We start from the raw sequence: 22,865 nt of genomic DNA on the forward strand, positions 1-22,865 counted from the left end.
CTCCCTGGTCAGACACTCCCCAGGGGCTGCCACTCTCGGGCTGCCTGCCAGGACACAGGCTCTGCCAACAGCCTCTTTCTGAAAACACTTAACAAAGCAGGGCAAAGATGTCTGTTAGCTGAGAAAACATTTGTGAGTGTCCCTGAAGGCCTGGGGGGATGGTCCCAGCACCCCTGCTCCTGAGACTGCCCAGGACAGAGGGGGAGGTCAGTGACAGGCAAGGGAAGGAGTGAGAGCTGCTGGTGTGGGGCTCCGGTCTGAGTCAGCAGCACTGCACCTCTGCAGAGAGGCTCTGGAGGCTCTTGAGTGAACTGTGCTGGTGGGAGCTGTCCCTGCCTGCCGCAGGGGGGTGCTGGAGCTGGATGAGCTTTGAGGTCCCTTCCAGCCTAACCCATTCTGTGATCCTATGATTCTGTGAGAAAGGATGAACCAAGGCCCTGAAACTGCAGAGTGCCCTGCTCAGGACCCCAGCACACAGCCGGGGCACAGGGCCAGGCACGGGGGAACAAGGGCGGTGCAGGTGGCTGGCAGCCCTGGGACATGGAGCAGCACTGTGCCATGGGCTGTCCTGCCTCTGCCCCTTGTTGCCTCTTGCTGCCCCTTGCTGCCACTTGCTCTCTATTACTGCCCCTTTGCTGCCCCTTGCTGCCCCTTTGCTGCCCCATGCTGCACCTTCGCTGCCCCTTGCTGCCTCTTGTTGCCCCTTGCTGCCCCTTGTTGCCCCTTGCTGCCCCTTGCTGCCCCTTTGCTATCCCTTGTTGCCCCTTTGCTGCCCCTTTGCTGTCCCTTGTTGCCCCTTGCTGCCCCTTTGCTGCCTCTTGCTGCCCCTTTGCTGCCCCATTGCTGCACCTTTGCTGCCCCTTGCTGCCTCTTGTTGCCCCTTGCTGCCCCTTTGCTGTCTCTTTGCTGTCCCTTGTTGCCCCTTGCTGCCCCTTTGCTGCCCCTTTGCTGCCCCATTGCTGCACCTTCGCTGCCCCTTGTTGCCTCTTGTTGCCTCTTGCTGCCCCTTGCTGCCCCTTGCTGCCCCTTGTTGCCCCCTGCTGCCCCTTGCTGCCCCTTTGCTATCCCTTGTTGCCCCTTTGCTGTCCCTTGCTGCCCCCTTGCTGCCCCCTTGCTGCCCCTTTACTGCCCCTTGCTGCCTCTTGCTGCCCCTTGCTGCCCCTTGCTGCCCCTTTTCTGCCTCTTGCTGCCTCTTGCTGCCCCTTGCTGCCCCTTTTCTGCCTCTTGCTGCCCCTTTGCTGCCCCTTGCTGCCCCTTTTCTGCCTCTTGCTGCCCTTTGCTGTCCATTGCTGCAGGTCTCCTCTAAGCTTTCATTGGTCCTAGAGCCAACCTTTGGTGACTTCCCTCTCTGCTAGAGGCTGTGGTGGAGGTCCCATAGGCCCAAAAAGGCTTTCCTGTGCCTTGCCTGGACATTTTTCCTGCCCAAACCAGAGGCAAACACATTAAACAGACAGAAGGGGCACAACAGGCCTGGTGCCACAAAGCCTGGCCTGCCAGGGCCCAGGTTGTGTAACAGGGCTGCATAAGCCCAGCGCTTAGCCTGTGGCCCACCCATGGTGTCCTCATATTTGGGGGTACCAGACACGTGGACCCTTCCTGATTTGGTGTGGTTTGGCCTGCTGCCAGAAGCCCATTGGACAATACTGTGGCCAAAGGACTGTCATAATGACAGGCACAAACTTAGGTTCATGCACAATGAAGCTTGAATGGAGTCGCAGGAACCCAGCCCTGCACAGCCCTGGGTGCGTGGGGGGCTCTGCTCTGCCCTAACGCAGACCTTTGCCTTCAGTGCTCTCCTTTTAGCTCCTGCTCTGCTACAGATTCACTGCTAACTCTGAGACAGGGTTGGGTCTGCCTTAGCAGTCCCAAGAACGGGAGGTGTCTGTTCCACGCATGTCTCTTTGTATCCCGTGGTCCCTCTGGTGGTCTGCAGTGATGACGTAAGGAGTCTTCCTCAAGTGTCCTTTGCATGAACTCCAAACTAGCAGTGTCCTTTGTGTGGCTCTTCCTCGGTTTGCTCATGCCAAAGGCTGTCTCTTCCACCTGCCTCCCTCCTCCACCAACCTTTTTAGTTTCCAATCATTTATTGCTGTCCAGAGAAGGGCAACAAAGCTGGTGAGAGGCCTGGAGCACAAACCCTATGAGGAGAGGCTGAGGGAGCTGGGGGTGTTTAGCCTGCAGCAGAGGAGGCTCAGGGCAGAGCTCATTGCTGTCTACAACTACCTGAAGGGAGGCTGTAGCCAGGTGGGGTTGGGCTCTGCTGCCAGACAACCAGCAACAGAACAAGGGGACACAGTCTCAAATTGTGCCAGGGCAGGTCTAGGCTGGATGTTAGGAGGAAGTTGTTGGCAGAGAGAGTGATTGGCATTGGAATGGGCTGCCCAGGAGGTGGTGGAGGCACCGTCCCTGGAGGTGTTCAAGAAAAGCCTGGCTGAGGCACTTGGTGCCATGGTCTGGTTGACTGGCTAGAGCTGGGTGCTAGGTTGGACTGGATGAGCTTGGAGCTCTCTGCCAACCTGCTTGATTCTGTGATTCTGTAGTTTCACCAACTGTGTGCAAAGGATTTGTGTGGCTCAGCTGTGCATAGGCCTGGGGGAAATCTCTTTGTATATATTCATAAATTACTTAATAACCTTCAGGCTGGCCTCATCCCTCACCCCAGACGCAGACTCAAACCCCCCACAACAGAGGCCGGGCAGCTGGAGCCTGCCTGGTGGCAGCTCAGTGGCCCAGCCCCCGTGTGAAGGAGTGCTCTGCCCCAGTGGTGCTGCAGCAGCTGCTGGGAGAGCAGGAGAGCAGCGGGGCCGGAGCAGAAAGCGCTGCCACATTCTCCTCTCCTGCGGTGTTTGCTGTTCCAGGCTCCCCATCCGAAGCCTGGCAGCAGCCCAGCTGACCCCGCAGCCTGCAGCAGCCTCTCCCGGGCCCTGCAGCGCTCCGGCTCAGCTGCACCGCCCAGCACAGCAGCAGGACAGCGTGGCTTCGCGGCCCAGGCACCCACACGGCCACTAATGACAGCCCAGGCGGCGAGGAGGAGGCGCACCAAAGCTTGATGTGTCCCTGCTGCCAGCCTGCTGCCTGCTCTCCTCCCCTCCAGCAGCACGGCTCGGCTCGGCACAGCACCACACCTCTGCTGCCAGATGGAAAGCAGGGGACAGCTGGGTGTGCCCCGGCTCAGAGGTGCAAATTGCTTCTGCAGTGCTTTGGGTAGGGAGAAGCTCTCCGAGACTCATGTCTGGGAAGGCCTCCAAGCTCTACAGGCTCTCCCTGCCTCCACATCCTCAAGCCAAGAAGTTCACCCCCATAGACACAGCATTGGGGCCCCCAGGCGGGCCAGGCTGAGCTCCATGGTGAGACCCACTCAGCTGTCCTACTGTCCCAGGTCGAGCAGCAGAGGCTGTGGCTGCAGGACAGACATCTCACAGAGATCTGGAGCCAAACTGTCAGCAGGCAGTGGTGGAGGAGGCTGATCCTGCATCCCCCTGTGACCACCTCACCCCTGCTCCAGAATTGCAGCTGCTGCCTGGCGAGGTTGAGCTTGTGCCAGAAGAGCCTTCAGCAGTTGCCAGCTGCAAGACCTACACCCACAGCCAAGACATGCCCCAGGAAGCTGCTTCCTCTGGGGTGGTGAATGCCTCCTATGGCAGTGCCCTGAGGAGCACCCAGACTGCAGCTGTGGAAGCCCCAAATGTGCATCAGCCTGGGGAGAATGGTCTGGGGGAGGCCTGCATCTGGCCTGGGGTGAATAGAGATGCATTGGGGGTGCCCCAGCTGGCTCTGAGCAAGCAGAGATGCTGCCTGTCCAGGGCAGGGATGCAGAAAGCAGCAGGCACACCTGGCAGTGAGGTGGGCTCACATCGTGTCTGAGGTGCCAGGGAGAAGCTAAGGAGCTGCAGAAGCTGAGGCACTGCAAGGCTGCAGCCGTGCTGCAGGGAGGGGAGCACCCCTGGGTGCCAGGCCACAGCACCCCAGGACCACTGCAGTGCAAGTAGAGCCGTGGGCAGATGCTGATCCCTCTGCTCAAGGACCAGCTTGTGCAGCCACAGCCTGCACCCATCCCACTGCTGGCACTCTCCATGGCACACACGGGGAGGCCTGGGCTGCCAGGGCCTGCAGGGCATGCAGGGGCAGCTCGGGGTGGGGGTGTTGTCCCTGCTACCTTCTCGCAGGGGACACGGCAGAGGGCAAGCAGCCAGGCAGCACGACGGGACAATGCCCATCCCCCTCTGCTGCCAGGCAGCCTCCCGCCCGCGGGCATGGAGGATGGGCAGGGGCTGTGTTTGCTGCTGCAAAGCAGAGACCTTCCTCCCGCCAGCAAAAGCCTTTGTGTGCAGCCGCAGCCGCCTGGCAGGTTTGGGGTTGTGCAGGAAGCTTTGAACCGGAGGCCCAGGGCGGGTTTCACTCGGAGGTGAGTTCTGGAGGTCGTGGCAGTGTTTAGACACTGAGACAGCTTCCAGCTTTGGTGCCTGTGCTTTCATGGCACTGCTGAGCACGGTGCCCAGGGCTTCCTCCTCTCCCTGCCATGCAGCCAGTCTGGTTTGAACCCCACCAGCATCTCCTTCCTTCTCACCTCTCTCCCTCTGGAGGGGCACCACCAGGGGTGGCTGAACCCCCTGAGCAGCAGTGTGACCCCTGTGTGACTGGGAAGGGTCAGATGCAGAAGTGTCCCCTCATGGATGGCCCGGGGGTTGCAGGAACCCACTGTACCCACCCGGGGCTGAGCAGGACTAATCCTGCAGCACAAAGATGAGCTCCAGGCCTGGCAGGAGTCAGGACCTCCCCCACTCACTGCTGTGGCTCTTGTACCTTCTTCTGCCACATCCATCGAGATGGGAGAGGAGAAGCCTTGAGATCTTCTCACGTGGACCCAGCTTTTCTCCAGACACCCTGGCAAGACTCTTCTTGCCCTCAGGGCCCAGCTGGCCACTCTCTCACCAGTGTGGGGGTAAGTGCCGTCCTGGCAAACCCTTGGGATGCTCTGCACCTCCTCAGCCAACTCACTGGCTCCTCTCCACCCGCCCCTGGCATGGAGCTTAACAAGGCTTTTGGCACTGTCTCCCATAACATCCTTGTGAGCAAGCTCGGGAGGTGTGGGATGGAAGAACAGAGAGTGAGATGGATTGGGAAGTGGTTAGACAACAGAGTCCCAGGAGTGGTGGTCAGTGGTGCCAAGTGCCTCAGGGAGCAGCGCTGGCTCTGGTCTCATTCAGCATCTTCATCAATGCCATTGCTGAGGGCACAGACAGAGTCTGCTCAGCAGGTTTGATGGCGATACCAAGCTGGGAGGCTTGGCTGAGACAGCTGGAGGCTGTGTGGCCATGCTGGGAGGCTGGGACAGGCTGAGAGATGGGCACAGAGGAACCCAATGAGGTTCAGCAAGGATCAGTGCAGAGTCCTGCACCTGGGCTGGAGAGCAGCCTGTGGAGGGGGACCTGGCAGTGCTGGTGGGCAGCAAGTTCTGCATGTCACAGCAATGTGCCCTGGTGGCCAAGAAGGCCAATGGGGTCCTGGGGGGCATTAGGAAGAGTGTGGCCAGTAGGGCTAGGGAGATTCTCCTCCCCCTCTACTCTGCCCTGGTCAGACCCCACCTGAAATATTGCATCCAGTTCTGGGCTCCCAGTTCAAGAGGGACAGGGGTCTGCTGGAGACAGCCCAAAGGAGAGCTGCAAGGATGCTGCAGGGACTGCAGCACTGCATGAGGAGGAGGGACTAAGAGCCCTGGGGCAGGTCAGTCTGCAGAGGAGAAGGCTGAGAGGAGATCTGAGCAATGTCCATGAATATCTGGGGGCTGAGGGTCAGGAAGGAAGGGGCAGGGACAGATTCTGCTCACCTGTGCCCTGGTACAGGACAAGAGGCAATGGATGGAAACTGCAGCACAGGAAGTTCCACCTCAACATGAGGAAGAACTTCTTGACTGAAAGGGTCCCAGAGCCCTGGAGCAGGCTGCCCAGAGAGGTTGTGGAGTCTTCTCTGAAGCCCTTCCAGCCCTGTCTGGATGTCTGCCTGGGTGACCTGTGCTGGATTCTCTCTGGTCCTGCTCTGGCACGGGGGTCAGACTGGAAGATCTCCAAAGGTCCCTTCCGACTCCTATCAGCCTCTGGTCCTGTGATCCTGTGGAGCTGAGAGGGACCAAGATGCTCTCACTCCAGGGTGGTGGCTGGTCTGATGGGGCTCAGGGCAGCAAAGTTGTTAGCAGTCACAGCCCACAAGCACCTTCGGGGCTGGCTCCATCACAGCCTTGGGGCTCTCCCTGTCTCCCAACAACAGCAGCATGAAGGGACGTTGGCTGTCCCCAAGGGCCCATTACAAGGTGCCCCCAGCGTCTGGGCTGGCGTGAACCCAGATGTGGTGCAGGAGCAGCACAGTGCACACCTCGCACCTTGCCTGGTGTGCAGAGCCCTGCTGTGACAGGGCTGCAGCAGACAGCCCCTGCCAGCTGATCCCTCCTCCCGGGCACCCTGCAGCTGGGCAAGCCCAGGCGAGCCCTGCCGCGGGACCAGCCCAGGCTTGAGCGTCAGGGCTGAGCAGCAGCGTGAGCGAACGGCGAGGGCAGAGCCGAGCTGCCAGCGCTGCGCCAGGCTCGGGGACAGCCGCGGACCACGGCAGCCGTGCCCAGCAGGACAGGTACCGCTCCCACTCCTCATCACTCTCTCTTCACAGCCGTGCGGCCGAAGCCGGGGTGCGTGCGGTGGGAACAGCAGCACAGCCCCTGCAGTGCTCTGGTGAACCCCATCCCAAGGCCCTGGGGTGGCTGGCAGGGGATGGGCAGACACTGTGCATGGCTGTGCCAAAAGCAGAGACTGGCACTACGCAGCTTGCACAAGGTGGACCTTGTGCCAGAGGTCCCCAGCACAGAGAGGCACAGGGGGGCACTGGGAGCTACTTTGTGGCCACTGCTTGGCTCCATGAGCTTGATGCCTTTGTGGCACCGGGCACCTTTGCTGTCAGCCTGTGCTGGCACTGCGTCCCAGGTGGGGGAAGAGGCTGTTGGTGAAGGCATGGGTGATTTGGGGGCCATTCAGGTGCTGCCCTGCTGCTACCTGCAGTAGTTGTGTCACAGGCACTCTCCGGGCTGCTATCTGCCCTCCACACCTGGTGCCTCCTGCCCCGGCCAGGGGAAGGGGACTTCCAAGAGAGGCAGCACCCAGAGCCGCGGGGGCAGAGCAGGTCTGCCCGGCTCTGCCAGCTCTGGGCGTGCTCTGAGTCACCGCAGCCCTGCACTCCCCGCAGCTGCAGGCGCCTGGCTCGCACCCGCGGGCATCCCAGGCTCTGCTGCCAGGGCTGCGGCAGCGCAGAGCACAACCCACGCACGGAGGCACTTCTGTGTCTCTTGGCCATCTCGCATCCTGGCCAGTGTGGCCGTGCCAGTCCTGAGCACAAGTCTGTGCTGCAGAAGGGGTAAGAGCCTCCACTGCCTGCCTGCCACCCCCTCTGCAAACCCGGCAGAGCCGCAGGGCTGCACGGCGCAGGCAGGAGGCAGCGGCGCTGGCACAGCTCCAGGTGGAAATGATCAACTTGCCAGGGGTTGAAGGAAGAGCATCCCAGCGCTGCAGGGCTCGGGGTTGGGGAGCTGCGGCGTGTGAACCTTGCACAGAGAAAGGTCCCATCGGCACCTGCATCCTCTGCAGGCTCTGCCTGTTTCCCTTGTTCCTCCCTGGCAGCCCCAGGACAGCATTCAGCACCTCAGAGGTGGCAGAGGGAAGAAATCATGGCCTGGGGCAGTTCACAGCACTGGTAGGCATAAGAAGACACAAGGACCAGAGGACTGGGAGCCAGAGGCATGTTGCTGCTGTGCTAAGGCAGGACAGGAGGTCCCCAGCTGCCAACCCCAGTGGCACCAGTTCCCTACACCAGGGGCTCCTGGACAGCACATTGTTACAGGGTGCTAGCTTGGATGCCTTTGTTGCCCACTCTGCTCCTCCTCACCCCCACTGGTGCTTCCCAGGGAGGTTCCCTACTTCCCTCATGTGTGGAGGACCATGCTTAGGTCTGGAAGATGCCTCAGCATGAAACAGCCATGTGCCACCAGCTCCATGCCCAGGGCCAATGCAAAGAGCACAAAGGCAGGCTGGGAGTGGAGTCTGCTCTGGCCTGGGATTGGCACGGCCTGGGATGACTACCTAGAGCCTTTGCCAACAGAGTGGTTGCCACTGCACTGTGGCTACTGACCCTTAAGCAAGACCTGACCCCACAATGCCAGGCAGGCTGCCTGAGGTCTCCTTTCCTGTCTCTGATCCTGCTGGGCTGAGGGCAAGGACAATCTCCCAGTCTGAGGGTCTCCCACTTGCACTGCAGAGATCCCATGGTCCCACCCCGGGTCTGGCCAGCACAGCTCCAGAGTGCTGGCGGTGGGCAGGGCATCCCCCACCCCCTGCTCACCACCGCAGCCTTTGGTGCTTCATGGAAAAAATGATGACTCAGCAGCCCCTGAGTTTCCAGGCCTGGCTCCAGCTGCTGGGTGGAGAAACCTTCTGCAGTTGTTTTTGGGTCTGGCACAGCTGAAGGCTTCCCTGTCAGAGGGACCAGGGCACTGCCAGCTGAAGGAGAGCTCTCTCTCTGCCCTTGCCTGGCACGGTGGCACCTGGGTAGCTATGAGGAGGGCAGTGTTGGCACTTAAGGAGCTGCTTCTGCTCATCACTGAGCATTTCAGAGCTTGTTACAGAGCTCATACTGAGGCTGCTGAGCCCTGTGGCACCAGGGCTAGGGCCTGGGTTTGGCTCCCAACAGTGCTTTAAGCTGTTTCTACCACAGATGTGGCCTGAGCAAACTGAGCTGGGGGAGCAGAACTGACAGGTCCCAGGTGTAAAGCAGTGAGGTTGGTATGGACATGGCCCCGTGGCCAGCAAGGTGCCAGCTCTGCATGCCCTGTGATGGGCCACAGCAGCATGTGGAGGCTGGGAAAGCTGTGGGCCAGCTCAGAGGTCAGTCCCATCCCGGTGAGAAGCAAGGCATGGTGCCCAGACAGCACCCCTAGCCTGTCCTGCCAGGCAGGGACTTGCCTCTGCCCCAGCTGGGGCAGGCGTGAGGCAGTGGTGCAGCATGGCAGCAGGCTCCGGGGGGTGAAGGTGCTGTGCTTCAGGAGTCCCTGCTCAGCCCCCAGCCCAGAGACAAGGGAGGGCATGACAAAGCCCCAACTGCCTTGGTGGTATATCTGTACCCCCAGGCAGGGCCGTGGCAGCAGCTCCTGAGGTGCTACTTCCCACCCAGCAATGCCACTGAGCCAGAGGGGCAGGAGCTGGAGATGCCCAGCTCTGCAGAGAGGCTGGGGGCAGGGACACATGGGCTCAACTTGCTCCCCAGCAAGAAAGCAAGGCAGGGCAGGCTCATACCTGCTGAGCTGTCCCAGGACTGCAGTGAGTAGGTTTGTCCTCTTGCTGGCTGGACCTGCTCTTTGCTGTGCTTTGAAGCTGGAGCAGCCCCACCCCAGCTTGGAAAGGTCTTCTGCCTGTGCCACTTCAGGGGACACTGCCTTCTGTGACCTGCCTCAGTCACTAGGAGCTGCAAAGTCTCTTCCAGGGTTTTCCTTGATATTTAGGTGTCCCTCCTGCTGCACCTCCCTGGATCACAATTCCCAGCCCACCAAGGACTCCATCCTAATCTCCAACCCATGCTTCATCAGCCAGAGGCTGCTCCATCACCTGCCATACCCTGGGGACACCACTCAGTCCCATCTGCCTCCAGTCCACCCTCCTGCTCTGCTTCTGCTACAGCCATCCTGACCCTGCAGACTGCTCATGCTAGCAGACAGCCCCACGGCCCCCACCCAGTGTGGGGTCACCTCCCCTTGTGCTGCTGTGGCAGGGAACACCAAAAGCCTCCTTGCAGACACTCAGGCATCAGGCAGCTGCAGCCCTGCAGATCCTGCTGCAGGCCCCCAGATAAACCTGGCAAGCCCTGGCTGCAGTGGGAAGCTGCAGCCTCCTCCCAGCTGGCTGCAGCCTTCCAGCTCTGGAAAGGAGCCTCTTAAAACAGAGACAGCAGCAGCAGCCCTCGGCCTTGGCCAGAACCACAGAACTGCCCAGACTGGAAAAGACCTGTAAGGTCCTCGAGTCCAACCCCAGCCTGTCTCTGACAAGTCCCCAGCTCAGCCCTGTCCCTCAGTACCACATCTGCACAACTCTGAAACATCTTCAGGGATGGTGACTCCATCATGGCCCTGGGCAGCCTGTTCCAGTTCCTAAGAACCCTTTCAGTGAAGAAATTCTTCCTCATGTCCAACCTAAACTTCCCTTGGTGCAGCTTGAGGCCATTTCCTCTTGTTCTGTTGTTTGTTACTCAGCTGAACAGACCAACCCCACCTCACTGCAGCCTCCTCGATCCTCCCAACCTCAGGGCCCTCAGCTGCTCCTCACCAGCACTGTTCTCCAGCTTGGTCACATTTCTCTGGACCTGCTCCAGTCCCTCAGTGTCCTTCTTGGAGTGAGGAGCCCAAAACTGAACCCAGATGTGCCGTCACCAGTGCCCAGGGGGACAATCCCTGCTCTGGTCCTGCTGGTCACATCATTGCTGATCCAAGCCAGGCTGCTGGTGACCTTCTTGGCCAGCTGGGCACTGCTGACTTGTGTTCAGCTGGATGTCAGCCAACAACTCCAGGTCCCTCTCTGCCTGCAGTGCTGCCCAGGGCTGAGCCCAGTCCTTACTGAAGCTCATACAATTGGCCTTGGTCCATAGGTCCACTCTGCCCAGGTCCCTCTGCAGGGGTCATCTGGTTGTCCTGCTACTGCTTGGTGGCATTCAAGATGATCTCCTCACCTTCCCTGGCACCAGAACTGAACTCACAGGCCTTTACTTTCCCAGATCCTCCTTCCAGCCCTTCCTGTAGCTGGGTGTCACCTTTGCTGGCTGCCAGTCTGCTGGGACCTCCCTGGTCAGCCACGAGCAGGAAGTGGCTTGGTGAGCACCTCCAGCAGCTGCCAGGACTCTTGGGTGTGTTTGCTGCGGTGCCACAGAGCTGTGTGTGCCTGTGTGGTGCAGGTCACCACTGCCTCTGCCTGGGCTGCAGTGAGCTCGTTCTGCTCCTGCTCTCTGCCACTAGCTCAGGGGCCTGGGCTCCCAGGTTCTACTACTAATGACTGAGGTAATTAAGGCTTGTGGAGGGGTCTCCCTCCCCTGGAGGATGCCACCTCCAGTGCTTGTGAGCTCCCATTCTGCTCCCGTGGCAGGTGGCTGGCACCTGGTCACACAGCAGGGATGGGTGTCCCCAGTGCTGGGGGCCCTGGTTGGTGGTCACCCCAGGTGCTGGTGGACTTCAGTCCCAAATACTGGTCAGGTGATTCCTACCAGCCAGAGCCTTTACCCCAGACCTCCAGCCCCTGAGCAGATGCACTGCTTGCAACACTGACGTGCAGCCCTCCCTGGAGCTGCAAGCATTAAGGATTAAAAAAGCACTGACTTCTGCTCCCACCCTCAGCTCCACGTCCAGGGTGCAGGGGAAGGGCAGCTCTGGGGACAAAGTGACTTTGAAAGGCCTCTGGTTGTGGAGCTGGAGAGAGGCCTGAGCTGTTAGCAGCGGACACCAAGGTGGCAAATCTACTCTTGCTGCTAGGCTGAGCAACAGGGTCAGGGCTCCTGTGCCTGCAGCTTGCTCCAGGCAAGCAACTGGACCTCTGCAGAGGCCTGACCGTGACCAGGGATCAGGAGTCCTGGCATCATAAGCGAAGGGAAGGGTACTCATGTGCACTGTCACCTTCCCCAGGTGGCACCACCAGCCTGGGGGCTTTCAGCAGTTTTGAGGGATGAACTTGGGGTTGGAGATGGTTCCTGGACTGGGCCCTTGTGTCCCACTATCTTCTTGATTACATGCAGGGGCTGGGGCTCGCCCACAGCTTTGCCCAGGTACTGGGGGCTGGTCTGCCTGTCACAGCCAAACCTCTCCACTTCTGGAAGAGGAAATTTACTGTCCTGGGGCCAGCCAGGGATTATGCCCACCTCTGGAAGCTTGGTGATAGCTGACAGCAATAGGCAGAGCTTGAATGGCCTCCGGCAGTGCCTGTGCTGGCCACTGGGAGAGACTCCCATGGCCACACAGGCTGTGCTGGCTTCTGGGATGGATGCATCACTGAACCTGTGCCAGCACTGTCCCAGATCTCCAGCGCTGATGTGAAGCCAATGGCATCTCCGCTCTGAATCAGAGCTGGCACCCTGCCATGCACTGCACAGCCACAGCGCAGCACCAAGCACAGGGCCCCGCACGCAGCTCCCCACGGCAGCCTGCCAAGGGCACAGCCAGCCACAGCCCACTGCTCACACGGGCAAAGCACAGTCTGGGCACCCCCTCGTCTCCAGCGTGTCTGTCCCAGTGCCACGGGCAGCAGACAGAGGCACCCTCCTCACCCGGCGTGACCAGAGCTCCCTCTCCCCACCACTGCCTGCTGCAGACATCTGTGCACACAAAGCTGCCAGCTGGGCACAGAGACAGCTACAACTTGCACAGCACCCTGGGGCCGCACTCCTGGCAGCAGTGTGCCAGCTTCCCTGTGCCTCCATCATCTCAGCTCCTCCAGCTTCCCTGTGCCTTCAGCTTCCCTGTGCCTCCAGCATCTCAGCTCCTCCAGCTTCCCTGTGCCTCCAGCATCCCAGTGCCTCCAGCATCTCAGCTACTCCAGATTCCTTGTGCCTCTAGTGTCCCAGCACCTCCAGCTTCCCTGTGCCTCCAGCATCCCAGCGCCAGCATCCCAGCCGAGCTGCTGCAGGCTGCAGCCTGCCCTTCCCGTGCTGGGGGCTGGTCTGGACACTCCCCTCCAGCTCGGAGTCGCCATCTGTGCTGTCCTGTCTCCTTCCTTCTCCTCCCCTTTCAGCACTAACTCCCGCAACTCTGCAGGAACTCCTCTGATGGCCAGAGCGGGCTAGAGCCCTGCAGAGCCCCACTCAGAGCTCCCGCTCCAAGCCTCCCAGGCAGCCGCTCTCCGGCCGCAGCAGGCAGAGGCTTACGCGGGGACAGCTGCGGAGCCATCGCGGAGAGGCACAGCTCCAGGGGAACAATAGCAAAAGCAGGCAGCGGGAGGCTCATCCCCACCCGGCCTGCTCCAGCCCGGGGACCAGCTCTGCCCGCAGGGCTGATGCGCAGCACTGGCATGCGGCGCCGCCCCCCGCTGATGCCCACTTGTCACCCGCGCTCGGAAAGCGTCTGGGGACACAGCTCCTCGCTGCCATGGGAGAAGGGGCTGGCCGGCGACAGCCAGTGCTAAAAAGCTGACCCCATGCCCAACTTGTCGCCCCTCTAATCTGCAGCCACCCTGGTCCCCATGAGGCCACCACTGCTGCCGCTGTTTCTCCTGTGGGTGCCGTGGCTGCTGGGAGCCCTGGCGGAGGTAAGTCCCTCTCTCCTCACCCCCGTATGGCCGAGCCCCCGGGCGCGCTGGCAGCGGGAGACCCTGGTCCCTGCAGCCCGGCGGAGCAGCTCCGGGCTCGGCGCTGGCTGCCCCGCGGAGCGCTGGCGGCCGGGGCTGGGCGGCGCTGCGGCTGCGCCGGATCGGGCAGGAGCTGCAGTTAGGAGCTGGCTCTGTCCTTTCTTCCCCCCGCCTCGCCCCGGCGCTCAGGGTGGCAGCGTCTCCCTGCTGCCATGGCTGCCCGGTTCCTCACCCCAGGGATGGGCTGGGGCTGCCACTGCCCAGGAGCCAGAGCTCCCCGCCCCACGCTCGCCCTCCGAGGCACCGCTCTTGGTTGGGGAGCCAGGAATGAGTCAGCCGAGGGGGAAGTAGCTACAGAGAGACGCTTGCTCTTCGGTGGCTTTTTGCAGGACAGGGAGTGGGCAGAGAGATTTCCTTTAATGTGGAGTGAACCAACCTCAACCCAAAGCAGGGCACACCCTGCGGGCCAGCAGCCGCCGAGCACTGCCCTGGGGGCATCTGGCTGCGCTGGAAGGGACAGGCTGCTCTGGAGGGGACTGACTGCTCGGGAGGGGACTGAGTGCCCTGGGAGGGGACTGAGTGCTCTGGAGGGGGACTGACTACTCTGGGAGGGGTCTGGCTGCTCTGGAGGGGACTGAGTGCTCGAGAGGGGGACTGACTACTCTGGGAGGGGACTGAGTGCTCTGGAGGGGACTGACTGCTCGGGAGGGGGACTGACTACTCTGGGAGGGGTCTGGCTGCTCTGGAGGGGACTGAGTGCTCTGGAGGGGACTGACTGCTCTGGAGGGGACTGAGTGCTCTGGAGGGGACTGACTGCTCCGGAGGGGGACTGACTGCTCTGGAGGGGACTGAGTGCTCTGGAGGGGACTGAGTGCCCTGGGAGGGGTCTGGCTGCTCTGGAGGGGTCTGGCTGCTCTGGAGGGGGACTGAGTGCCCTGGGAGGGGACTGACTGCTCTGGGAGGGGACTGACTGCTCTGGAGGGGACTGACTGCCCTGGAGGGGACTGACTGCTCTGGGAGGGGACTGAGTGTTCTGGAGGGGACTGACTGCCCTGGAGGGGGGCTGACTGCTCTGGGAGGGGACTGAGTGCTCTGGAGGGGACTGAGTGCTCTGGAGGGGACTGACTGCTCTGGGAGGGGACTGAGTGCTCGGGAGGGGACTGAGTGCCCTGGGAGGGGACTGAGTGCTCTGGAGGGGGACTGACTGCTCGGGAGGGGACTGAGTGCCCTGGGAGGGGACTGACTGCTCTGGAGGGGGACTGACTGCTCGGGAGGGGACTGACTGCTCTGGAGGGGGACTGACTGCTCGGGAGGGGACTGGCTGCTCTGGAGGGGACTGAGTGCCCTGGGGGGGGACTGACTGCTCTGGAGAGGACTGACTGCTCTGGAGGGGGACTGACTGCCCTGGGAGGGGACTGACTGCCCTGGAGAGGACTGACTGCTCTGGAGGGGGACTGACTGCCCTGGGAGGGGACTGACTGCCCTGGAGAGGACTGACTGCTCTGGAGCTCACAGGCCAAGTCCCCGCTTTGCAGCCTGTGGAGCATGGCAGCTGGAGCCTGGGGTACCTTCATCCTCCTCTCCCATCATGCCTCGAGGAGGGGGCACCTCTAGAGGGGATGAGAATGCTGGAGTCTGTCCAGAGCTCCCTCCCCAGATTTTCCCTTATGCCCCTGCTGTTTTGGTGGTGGGGACAGCCCCTGCTGGTCTGCAGTCCCAGGGCTAGGGGACAATGAGCTGCATGTTCTGAGTTCTCATTGCCTTAGCTGTGGGGGCATAGTGTGAGCCAGGGACCTGAGTGTGCCTGTGGAGAGGAGTCACAGTCCCCAGAGACTCACAGCTCCCAGATGCTATGGGGGGTGTGGGAGCTGTACCTGGTCAGCACTGAACACTTCTCTCAGGTGTTGGTCTTGGTTTGCCACTCTCACTTGACACCTTCATTTCCCCAGGGTGAGGGATGCAACCAGACAGCAAGAGCAGGGTTGGAGGGACAGGATGCACACAGTGATGGAGGTGAGTCCAGAGAGGTTCCCTGGATGCAGAAAGTGGCCTTGGTGTCTGGGGCAGTGAGATGAGTGTATGTGCCCCAGCACAGGAGTCCTGCAGCTGAGAGCAAGTTTGTAAAACTCTGCTTTAGTCTGGCTGCAGGCTGCAGGTCATGGCTGGGGAAGGGGAGGGAGGCAGATCCACCCTCCCCCAGCACCCAGCAGGGTTGATGGAGCTCAGGGCTGGAGGGTGCCTTTGTACTGCAGAGGTGAAGAAGGTGATTGCCAAGGCACAGCTGGAGGCAGGTGGTGTTGAAAACCTGAGAGGAGCAGACAGGCAGGGGTGGAGAGCTCTTATCTTCCTGAGATAGGAACAGCCTGCAGTGAACACCCATCCCTGGCTGAACTCCATGCAGGGCACACTCAGCTGGCTGCCTTGAGGGGGATGAGCCATGGCCTGTGCTCCACGAGCTGCTGCAGCTGGAGCTCTGCTGACAGCAAGAGCAGCTCAGGGCAGCTGGCCTGGGTGTGGACACCTGACCTGTGGACACCCTTCCTGAGCAGCCTGTACCTAAATCTGCACTGGAACTGCTATGAGCTGGTACTGAGAAGACTTTCCCAGGGGTGCTCCTCTCTTGTGTGCATCTAAGTTCCACAGTGCCCTTTGCACTCAACTGCAGAGTGAAGCTCCCATGTGGCAGCCTCCAGACAAAGCCTCTACACATAACAGCAGCTGTGCAGAGCTCTGAAATGGTCCAGCTTTGTGCAAAGGCCACACAGCACCTGAGCAGTGCCAGACGTGCCCCTGCCCCAAGGCTCACCCTGTGCTGCTTCTCTTGTGCTCTCCAAAGGCAGCCCCTAGGCAGCCCGCTGGAGCTGTGCTTGCTTAGAGCTTTCTTGGCGTGTCAGGCCCTGCCAGCCTGGCACAGCACACTGCATGTCACAAGCTGTGGGTGCTAATTGACACACAAATGTCTCTCAGCACACAAGGACTTGGAGGCAACACAAAGCTGATGGTCGGCAGTGAGGCTGGGCATGGACAGAGCCTGCCAATCTGCTGGTGGAGGCGTGAGGAGGTGGAGATGGAGCCTGCAGAGGGCATCTTGCCAGCTTGCTCCTGACAGGCAGGTGTGGCCTGGTGCCTGTTTGTGTAGGTGGTTCCTGAGTGGCTCCAAGGGCAGGCACTCAATAGCAGTCTTGGCCACTGACCCCCCAGTCAGGCCAAACAAGCCCTGCATGCCACTTTCTTGTCCTCAGTGCTCTCCACCTGGATGCCACCACATTGGCCCTGCTGCAAGGCCGAGGCAGGGACACAGCTCAGCAGCAGGTCATGCACATCTGCCCCACACAGGGTTCTGATCTCCCCATGTCACCTCTGCATGGGGTAGGGGAGTGGGGACGGTGCCTGGATCCCTCCAAAGCAGTCAGAGCCCACACAGAGGCAGAGACGATTGCAGGGAGTGTGGCAGTGCCACTGCCATGTCCATCCTGCTCTGCCACAGCACTGTCACTTCTGCAAGGTGGACCTAGAGCCCTTCAATGCCTTTTGGAGGCCCCAAGCCAATCAAGGGGGTGAGCAATGCCCAGCTGGGGCTGCTTTTCTGCCAGGGCTGTCTGGACAAAGCAGGTGATGGCCTGAGGCCTTCTGGTCCCTCTCCAGCAGAGGAGGTGCAGCATGCTTAGGAACATCTCTTTCATGTGGTGCCTTTGGCCCCAGCCCAGGGGAGTTTCTGAGTGTTTCTGTGTTTTCCAAAGGCTGTTTGGAGCCCTTGGGGCTGGGAGGCCTGACTGAAGCAGGGCAGTGCCCACGATGATGGCCTCTGCTAAGGTGTGCAGCGAGGGGGGGTGGGCTGGGGAGCTCGGCCCTGCAGGCTGGACACAGCGCAGCACCCAGTGCCTGCTGAGGGCTTGGGCTTTGTCTCCGCAGGGCCCCTGCTGAACCTCAGTGTGAGTGACCATGGCCGCTCGGACTCCCTGCTGCTCTCCTGGGACGCGCCCCAGGGCAGTGCTGAGGGCTACCTGCTTGCCCTCTTCTCGCTGGGCTCGGGCACTCTGCTGCAGAATGGCTCCGCTGGACCCAACACCACCAGCTTCTGGTTCCGTGGGCTGACCCCTGGCACACGCTACAGGGTAGAGCTGAAGGCCACACTTGCCTGCGTGGGCACCACCAGCCAGGGACTCACTGCACAGACAAGTAAGGAGTGCCCCAGGGCCTGCAGGGCCCAAGGGGCTCAGTGCCCCTGCCAGTGACTGTCACACTGCTCTGGGGCCCTGGGGTGCAGCTGTGTGTGGAGCCCGAGAAGCTCCTGGGGAGGTTGGGCCTCTCCTTGCATCTCCAGGGCTCTTCTCTGGTCCTCAGAGCTCCAGGAGCCATTCCCTCACCCCTGTGGAGGGAGGGTCCTGCCCCTGGCTTCTCGGCAATGAGGCTAAAGCTGGAGCAACCTGTGGTGTGGGCACAGAGAGCTGAGGGGTGGGAAATGCCATGCCTGGAGGTCTGGAGAGAGCTGCAAGGAAGCAGCTTCTGCTCCATGCTTTTGGCACATCTCTGCCAATCACTGACTCACCCACCAGGCCTTGGTCGTTGCCCTCCCTGGCTGATGCCAAGGACAGGGGAAGTGGACAGGGGTGGTGAGCCCACAGCTTAGGTGGGGATGAGAGCTCCTGCCAAGAGGTCTTTGAATCAGTCAGTGCAGGGGAAGGTGGAACATAGCAAAGCAGGGCAGAGCTGGAGGGCTGGGGCTGGCCAGCAGCAGGGATGGTGTCAGCCAGCAGCAGTGGCTGCAGGGAGAATGGACTGGAGATCAGGAGAAGGCAGGTGGCAGGACCCACAGGGTCAGCAGGCACAGAGCACCTGGCAGCAGGTGAGCACTGGTGGCTTCTTATTGCACACCTGCTGTGTTCTCTGACCAGCCTGTGGGGTGTCCTGGCAGGGAAGAGATGGGGCTGGAGCCAACGGGGCAGTGCTGGCAGGGCAGTGATGGGGCTGTGCTGGCAGGGCAGTGATGGGGCAGTGCTGGCAGGGCAATGATAGGGCTGTGCTGGCAGGGAGCCAGTGGGGCAGTGCTGGGGCAGTGCTGGCAGGGCAGTGATGGGGCAGTGCTGGCAGGGAGACAGTGGGGCAGTGCTGGCAGGACAGTGATGGGGCAGTGTTGGCAGGGCAATGATGGGGCTGTGCTGGCAGGGCAGTGATGGAGCAGTGCTGGCAGGGCAATGATGGGGCAGTGCTGGCAGGGCAGTGTTGGGGCAGTGCTGGCAGGGAGACAGTGGGGCAGTGCTGGCAGGGCAGTGCTGGCAGGGCAATGATGGGGCAGTGCTGGCAGGACAATGATGGGGCTGTGGTGGCAGGGCAGTGATGGGGCAGTGCTGGCAGGGAGACAGTGGGGCAGTGCTGGCAGGGCAGTGCTGGGGCAGTGCTTGGGGGTGTGGATCTCGTGGAGCTGGTTGGTGTGACCTCCCCATGCTGGCCACCAGCCCTTGGGCTAGCTGGCAGGCCAGGCACTGCCAGGCAGCCAGCCACCACTGCCATGTCCGCTGCAGGTCCTTCCCCGGTGCGCAGCCTGAGCCTGAGCAGCGCCAGCCCTGCCTCACTGCGAGCCTCCTGGCTGCATGCCCCCGGGCACCGGGACGGGTACCTCCTGCAGCTCTACCGCAGCGACTCCCAGGTGCTGGTCAGCAACGTGTCCCTCCTGCCCGACGCCTCCACCTTCCTGTTCCATGGGCTGCTGGCTGGCAGCGAGTATGCCCTGAGGGTCAGCACAGTGGCTGGAGCCAGCCAGGCCAGCACCAGTGCCCACCAGTGGACAGGTAGGCAGTGAGGGGGGGCCTGCCCTAAACCAGGGGGCAGGGGCTGGGAGGAGTGGTGCAGCAGAGGGGCTGCCTGGGCTGGAAGAGATGGGGAGCATCTGGGAGTTCTGCCCACCCCTGCTGTGAGCCCAGAGTGCCAGGCCAAGGGGAGAGCCTCACACCTCAGCCCTGCTGTGCAGGACCTGCAGCTTGGATCTGTGTGCTCCACGTCCCCGCAGGAGCAGGAGGTCTGAGGATGCTGGCAAAAGATCCTGGGTGGGAGCTTTAGAAATGTTGCATCACCCAGGCTGCCACCCTCTCTGCCCTGCACACTGAAGGCATCACCCAATGGAGGCACCTCAAGAGCTCCTCAGCCTGCCTAGGAAGGGACACAGGAGAGACATCCCTCAGCTGTCCCTGCCATCAGAGTGCCCTGTGGGCATAGGAGACCCTGGGGAGAAAGGAGACTCCAGGGCACCTCAGCCCCAGTGCTGAACCTCACAGCCTCCTGCTTTTCTCCTCAGCTCCCTCTGTCCCCACGCAGCTGAGGCTCAGCCCAAGCTCCAGCACCAGCCTGGTGGCCTCCTGGATGGGTGCTGCAGGGGCTGCCTGGCTCCACCTTGCCCTCCACAACCTCCTCACTCAGACAGTGACCACAACCCTGTCAGCCAGGAGAGGCCTCACCAGCTACACCTTCCAGCATCTCCACCCTGGCACCCAGTACTGGCTGGGGCTGAACGCCACAGCTGGGCCCTACACTGTAGCAGGGCCCAATGCCACTGCGTGGACATGTGAGTATGATGGCCAGGGATGGGGCACCCCTCAGTGGCCCTGGCACTCTCCCTGCTTCGGGTCCAGCCTCTGAATCCAAAGGTCCCTTGCCAGAGCCCTGGCTGCAGAGGGCAGCTCTTCTGCTTGAACCTGGCCAAAAGTCCCTTAAGGTCCTGCCTCTGGGCACCAAGATCCTGGGGCCACTGTGTCCCCTGGGCAGGTGAATTTCCAGTGCCAACCTGGAGTGCTCCATGTTCAGCCTGTGGCCTTTCCCCAGGGAGGAGGAGGGTGGAAGGGCAGCAGATCCCACAGGTGTTCAGTGCAGCTGTGTGTGGCTCTCACGTGCCTCAGGGGTGTCCAAGGGCAGCAAGCAGGAGGCAAGGGAGCAACAATTTGTCTGCTCTGAGCTGGAGGCTCCTGGGAGGAAATGGACTCTGACTGCTGCCAAGGGTACACCTTGATAGCCCCTGAGAACCTTGTCCTGGTGAGTGACCCTGGCATGTGCCGCGCTGTGCCAGGGGAGCCAGCCTCTGGCAGACCAAGCAGCTCAGGGCAGCACCTTTCAAGGCAACTTCCTCTACCTCCTGGCTTCCACCACCATGGTCCTGCTTTGCTGCAGACACCACATCCACAGCACATGCTCCCAGTGCTGGTCCAGATTTGCTCTCTTGGGTGATCCTGGGAGAACCAGGAGGGAAATGGAGAGGGCAGGCCTGGCCTCCTGGATGGACCAAAACTCACATGGAATGCCAAGCAAGCAGTGTCCTGAGCGAGGAGCAGCAGGCTGTGGAATTGCCAAGCTGCAAACTCGGAGCTGTTGTGGGTAGTGACTCCTCCTGGCCCTGGGCAGAGGCTCTGGTCAGGCCAAGGCTGGCAGGACCTGCTGCCCTGCTGCCACCAGGTGCCAGGTCTCCAGCTTCTTCCTGCTCTGGTGTCAGTGTGGGAAGCTGGAGCCTGTTGGCTGCTGACTCTGCAGCTGGCATTCTGGAAGGCCTCCACTGCCCCTGCTGAGCTGTTCCAGCTGTGCAGGGAGGTTGGCTCCTTCCCTGTGGCTGTCTGTGGCTCTGACCCAGCTGAGCAGAAGCCTCTGGTGCCAGGCACAGAAGCCAGGGGCATGCAGCCAGGAATATGGTCCAGGCCAGTTCCTAGGAAAATCACAAGCTCCTGACAGGGAGAGGAGGCCACTCTTAGAAAGCTCCCAGCCAGGCTGCCAGCTCCTCCTGGGCTCTGCTACACCAGGAGTGGTCGTGCTGGAGCCTGGAGACCGCAGGCTCTGAAAGGGTGCCTAAGGCTGGGTGGAACTCAGCAGGTGATGAAGCAGGGAAGGAGACTCAGGTCTGCAGGGGTCCAGACATGATCCTGACACACACAATGCCCTTCCCTTTCAGACCCCCTGAGCCCTGGCAACGTGAGCCTGAGCAGCACAGAGGAGCAGAGCTCTTTGCAGGCTCGCTGGAGCAGCCCAGCGGGAGAGAGAGACTTCTACCTGGTGACCCTGCAGGAGGGCGAGGACAGGGCCCCGGCGAGGAACATCTCTGTGGATGGAGGCAGCACTCATGTCACCTTCCACGGGCTGAGCCCCGGGAAGCAGTACTCTGTGCAGGTGACAGCAGTGGCAGGGCCCTACCGGGCCTCAGCTGGCAGCACAGCAGCCTGGACACGTAAGCAGAAAGCCCAAACAGCTCCTCTGGGGCCGACCCTGCTGCCCAGAGGGAGGACGATGGGATGGGGAGGGGATTGTGGCAAGGGCAGAGGTGGGGCTGTGTGGTGGCACACGGCCTCAAGAGCAGGCTGTGAGCCAGAGGGGCAAAACCTGCTGCCCCACAGCTCCTCCTGAGGATGGGCTCAGAGGCCCTTGGCAGACCTGTGTGAGGCAGCAGCAGGCATGAATCCAGACTGGCTGCTGCCACCTTTGGACTCAATCGTGTGTGGTGGCTTCAGGACAGCTTCCCCTGCCTCTGCTCACAGCAGATGGTTTGGTGGGCAGTAAAGCAGCACCAGTGCCCCCAGAGCAGCATCTCCCTGTGCCCAGTCCCTCCTAGGCAACTCATGGAGCCACGTCTGGTGCTGTCCCAGAGCTGCCACCATGGGAAGGAAGGGCTGGAGCCGTGCTGGGAGGGTCCCTGTGGTAAAAGGCGGTAAAAGGCTGTCCCTGCAGAGCTGGCTGCCCATGTTTGCTAGGGCAGCCCTGCAGGCTGGCACGGGAGCAGGCTGGGTGCCTGGTGCACTGCCCCGTGCAGTGACCTGCACCATCCTGCCCTTGTCCTCTGCAGAGCCACTGGCACCATCTGCTGTGAGCCTGTCCAGCCAGGGCAGCCCCTACAGCCTGCTGGCCAGCTGGCAGGAGGCGATGGGGGAGGGCTACCTGCTGGAGCTCAGCCCCGTGGGGCACCCTGTGAAGAACACTCTGCTGCTCAGAGGCTTCACCAACTTCACGTACGAGGGCCTCAGCCCTGGCACCCTCTATGCCTTTGAGGTCAGCACCCTGGCTGGGCCCTACACATCCTCACCCCAGCGCATCACCAACTGGACATGTGAGTGCCACAGCCAGCCCCGGGCTCCTCACTGCCTCTTGCCCTCCCCCACCGTGTCCTGCCTCGGGGCATGTGATGGCACTGGGTCACCTGCAGCTTCCTGCAGTGAGAGAGCTCAGCAGAGAGGTGCTGCTGGGTGCCTCTGGCTCTGCTCTGCATCCCAGGCGCCCATGAGCAGAGCTCAGTGTCCTGCTTGTGAGGGTCTAGGGAGCAAATCCATTGAGCAGCAGCTGGGGGACCTGGGGCTGTTCTGCCTGGAGAAAAGGAGGCTGGGGGAGGGAGATCTCATTGCTCTCTGCAGCTCCCTGAAAGGAGGCTGGAGCCAGGCGGGGATTGGGCTCTGCTCCTGAGCAGCAAGTGACAGAATGAGAGGAAATGGCCTCAAGCTGTGCTCAGGAGAGGTTTAGGTTGGAGCTTAGGAAAAACTTCTTCACTGTAAGGGTTGC

General features: G+C 61.5%; 1 protein-coding gene across 3 annotated transcripts in view; it reads left to right on the forward strand.

Moving 5' to 3' along the window:
- Positions 1 to 12,835: 12,835 nt before the first annotated feature.
- The window catches only part of LOC135191422 (receptor-type tyrosine-protein phosphatase V-like), a 41,600-nt gene continuing 31,570 nt past the window's right edge, over positions 12,836 to 22,865 (forward strand). For 2 of the 3 annotated variants that reach the window (XM_064173711.1, XM_064173713.1), the window contains exons 1-7: positions 12,836 to 13,307; positions 15,296 to 15,359; positions 17,259 to 17,525; positions 18,869 to 19,135; positions 19,639 to 19,905; positions 21,274 to 21,546; positions 22,159 to 22,419. In XM_064173711.1, coding sequence (XP_064029781.1) covers positions 13,242 to 13,307; positions 15,296 to 15,359; positions 17,259 to 17,525; positions 18,869 to 19,135; positions 19,639 to 19,905; positions 21,274 to 21,546; positions 22,159 to 22,419 — 1,465 coding nt within the window. In that variant the 5' untranslated portion in view covers positions 12,836 to 13,241. The remainder of the gene's footprint in view (positions 13,308 to 15,295; positions 15,360 to 17,258; positions 17,526 to 18,868; positions 19,136 to 19,638; positions 19,906 to 21,273; positions 21,547 to 22,158; positions 22,420 to 22,865) is intronic. The other variant, XM_064173714.1, reaches the window with a different exon arrangement.

This window comes from Pogoniulus pusillus, chromosome 39 (genome assembly GCF_015220805.1).
Source record: "Pogoniulus pusillus isolate bPogPus1 chromosome 39, bPogPus1.pri, whole genome shotgun sequence".
Lineage (NCBI taxonomy): Eukaryota > Metazoa > Chordata > Aves > Piciformes > Lybiidae > Pogoniulus > Pogoniulus pusillus.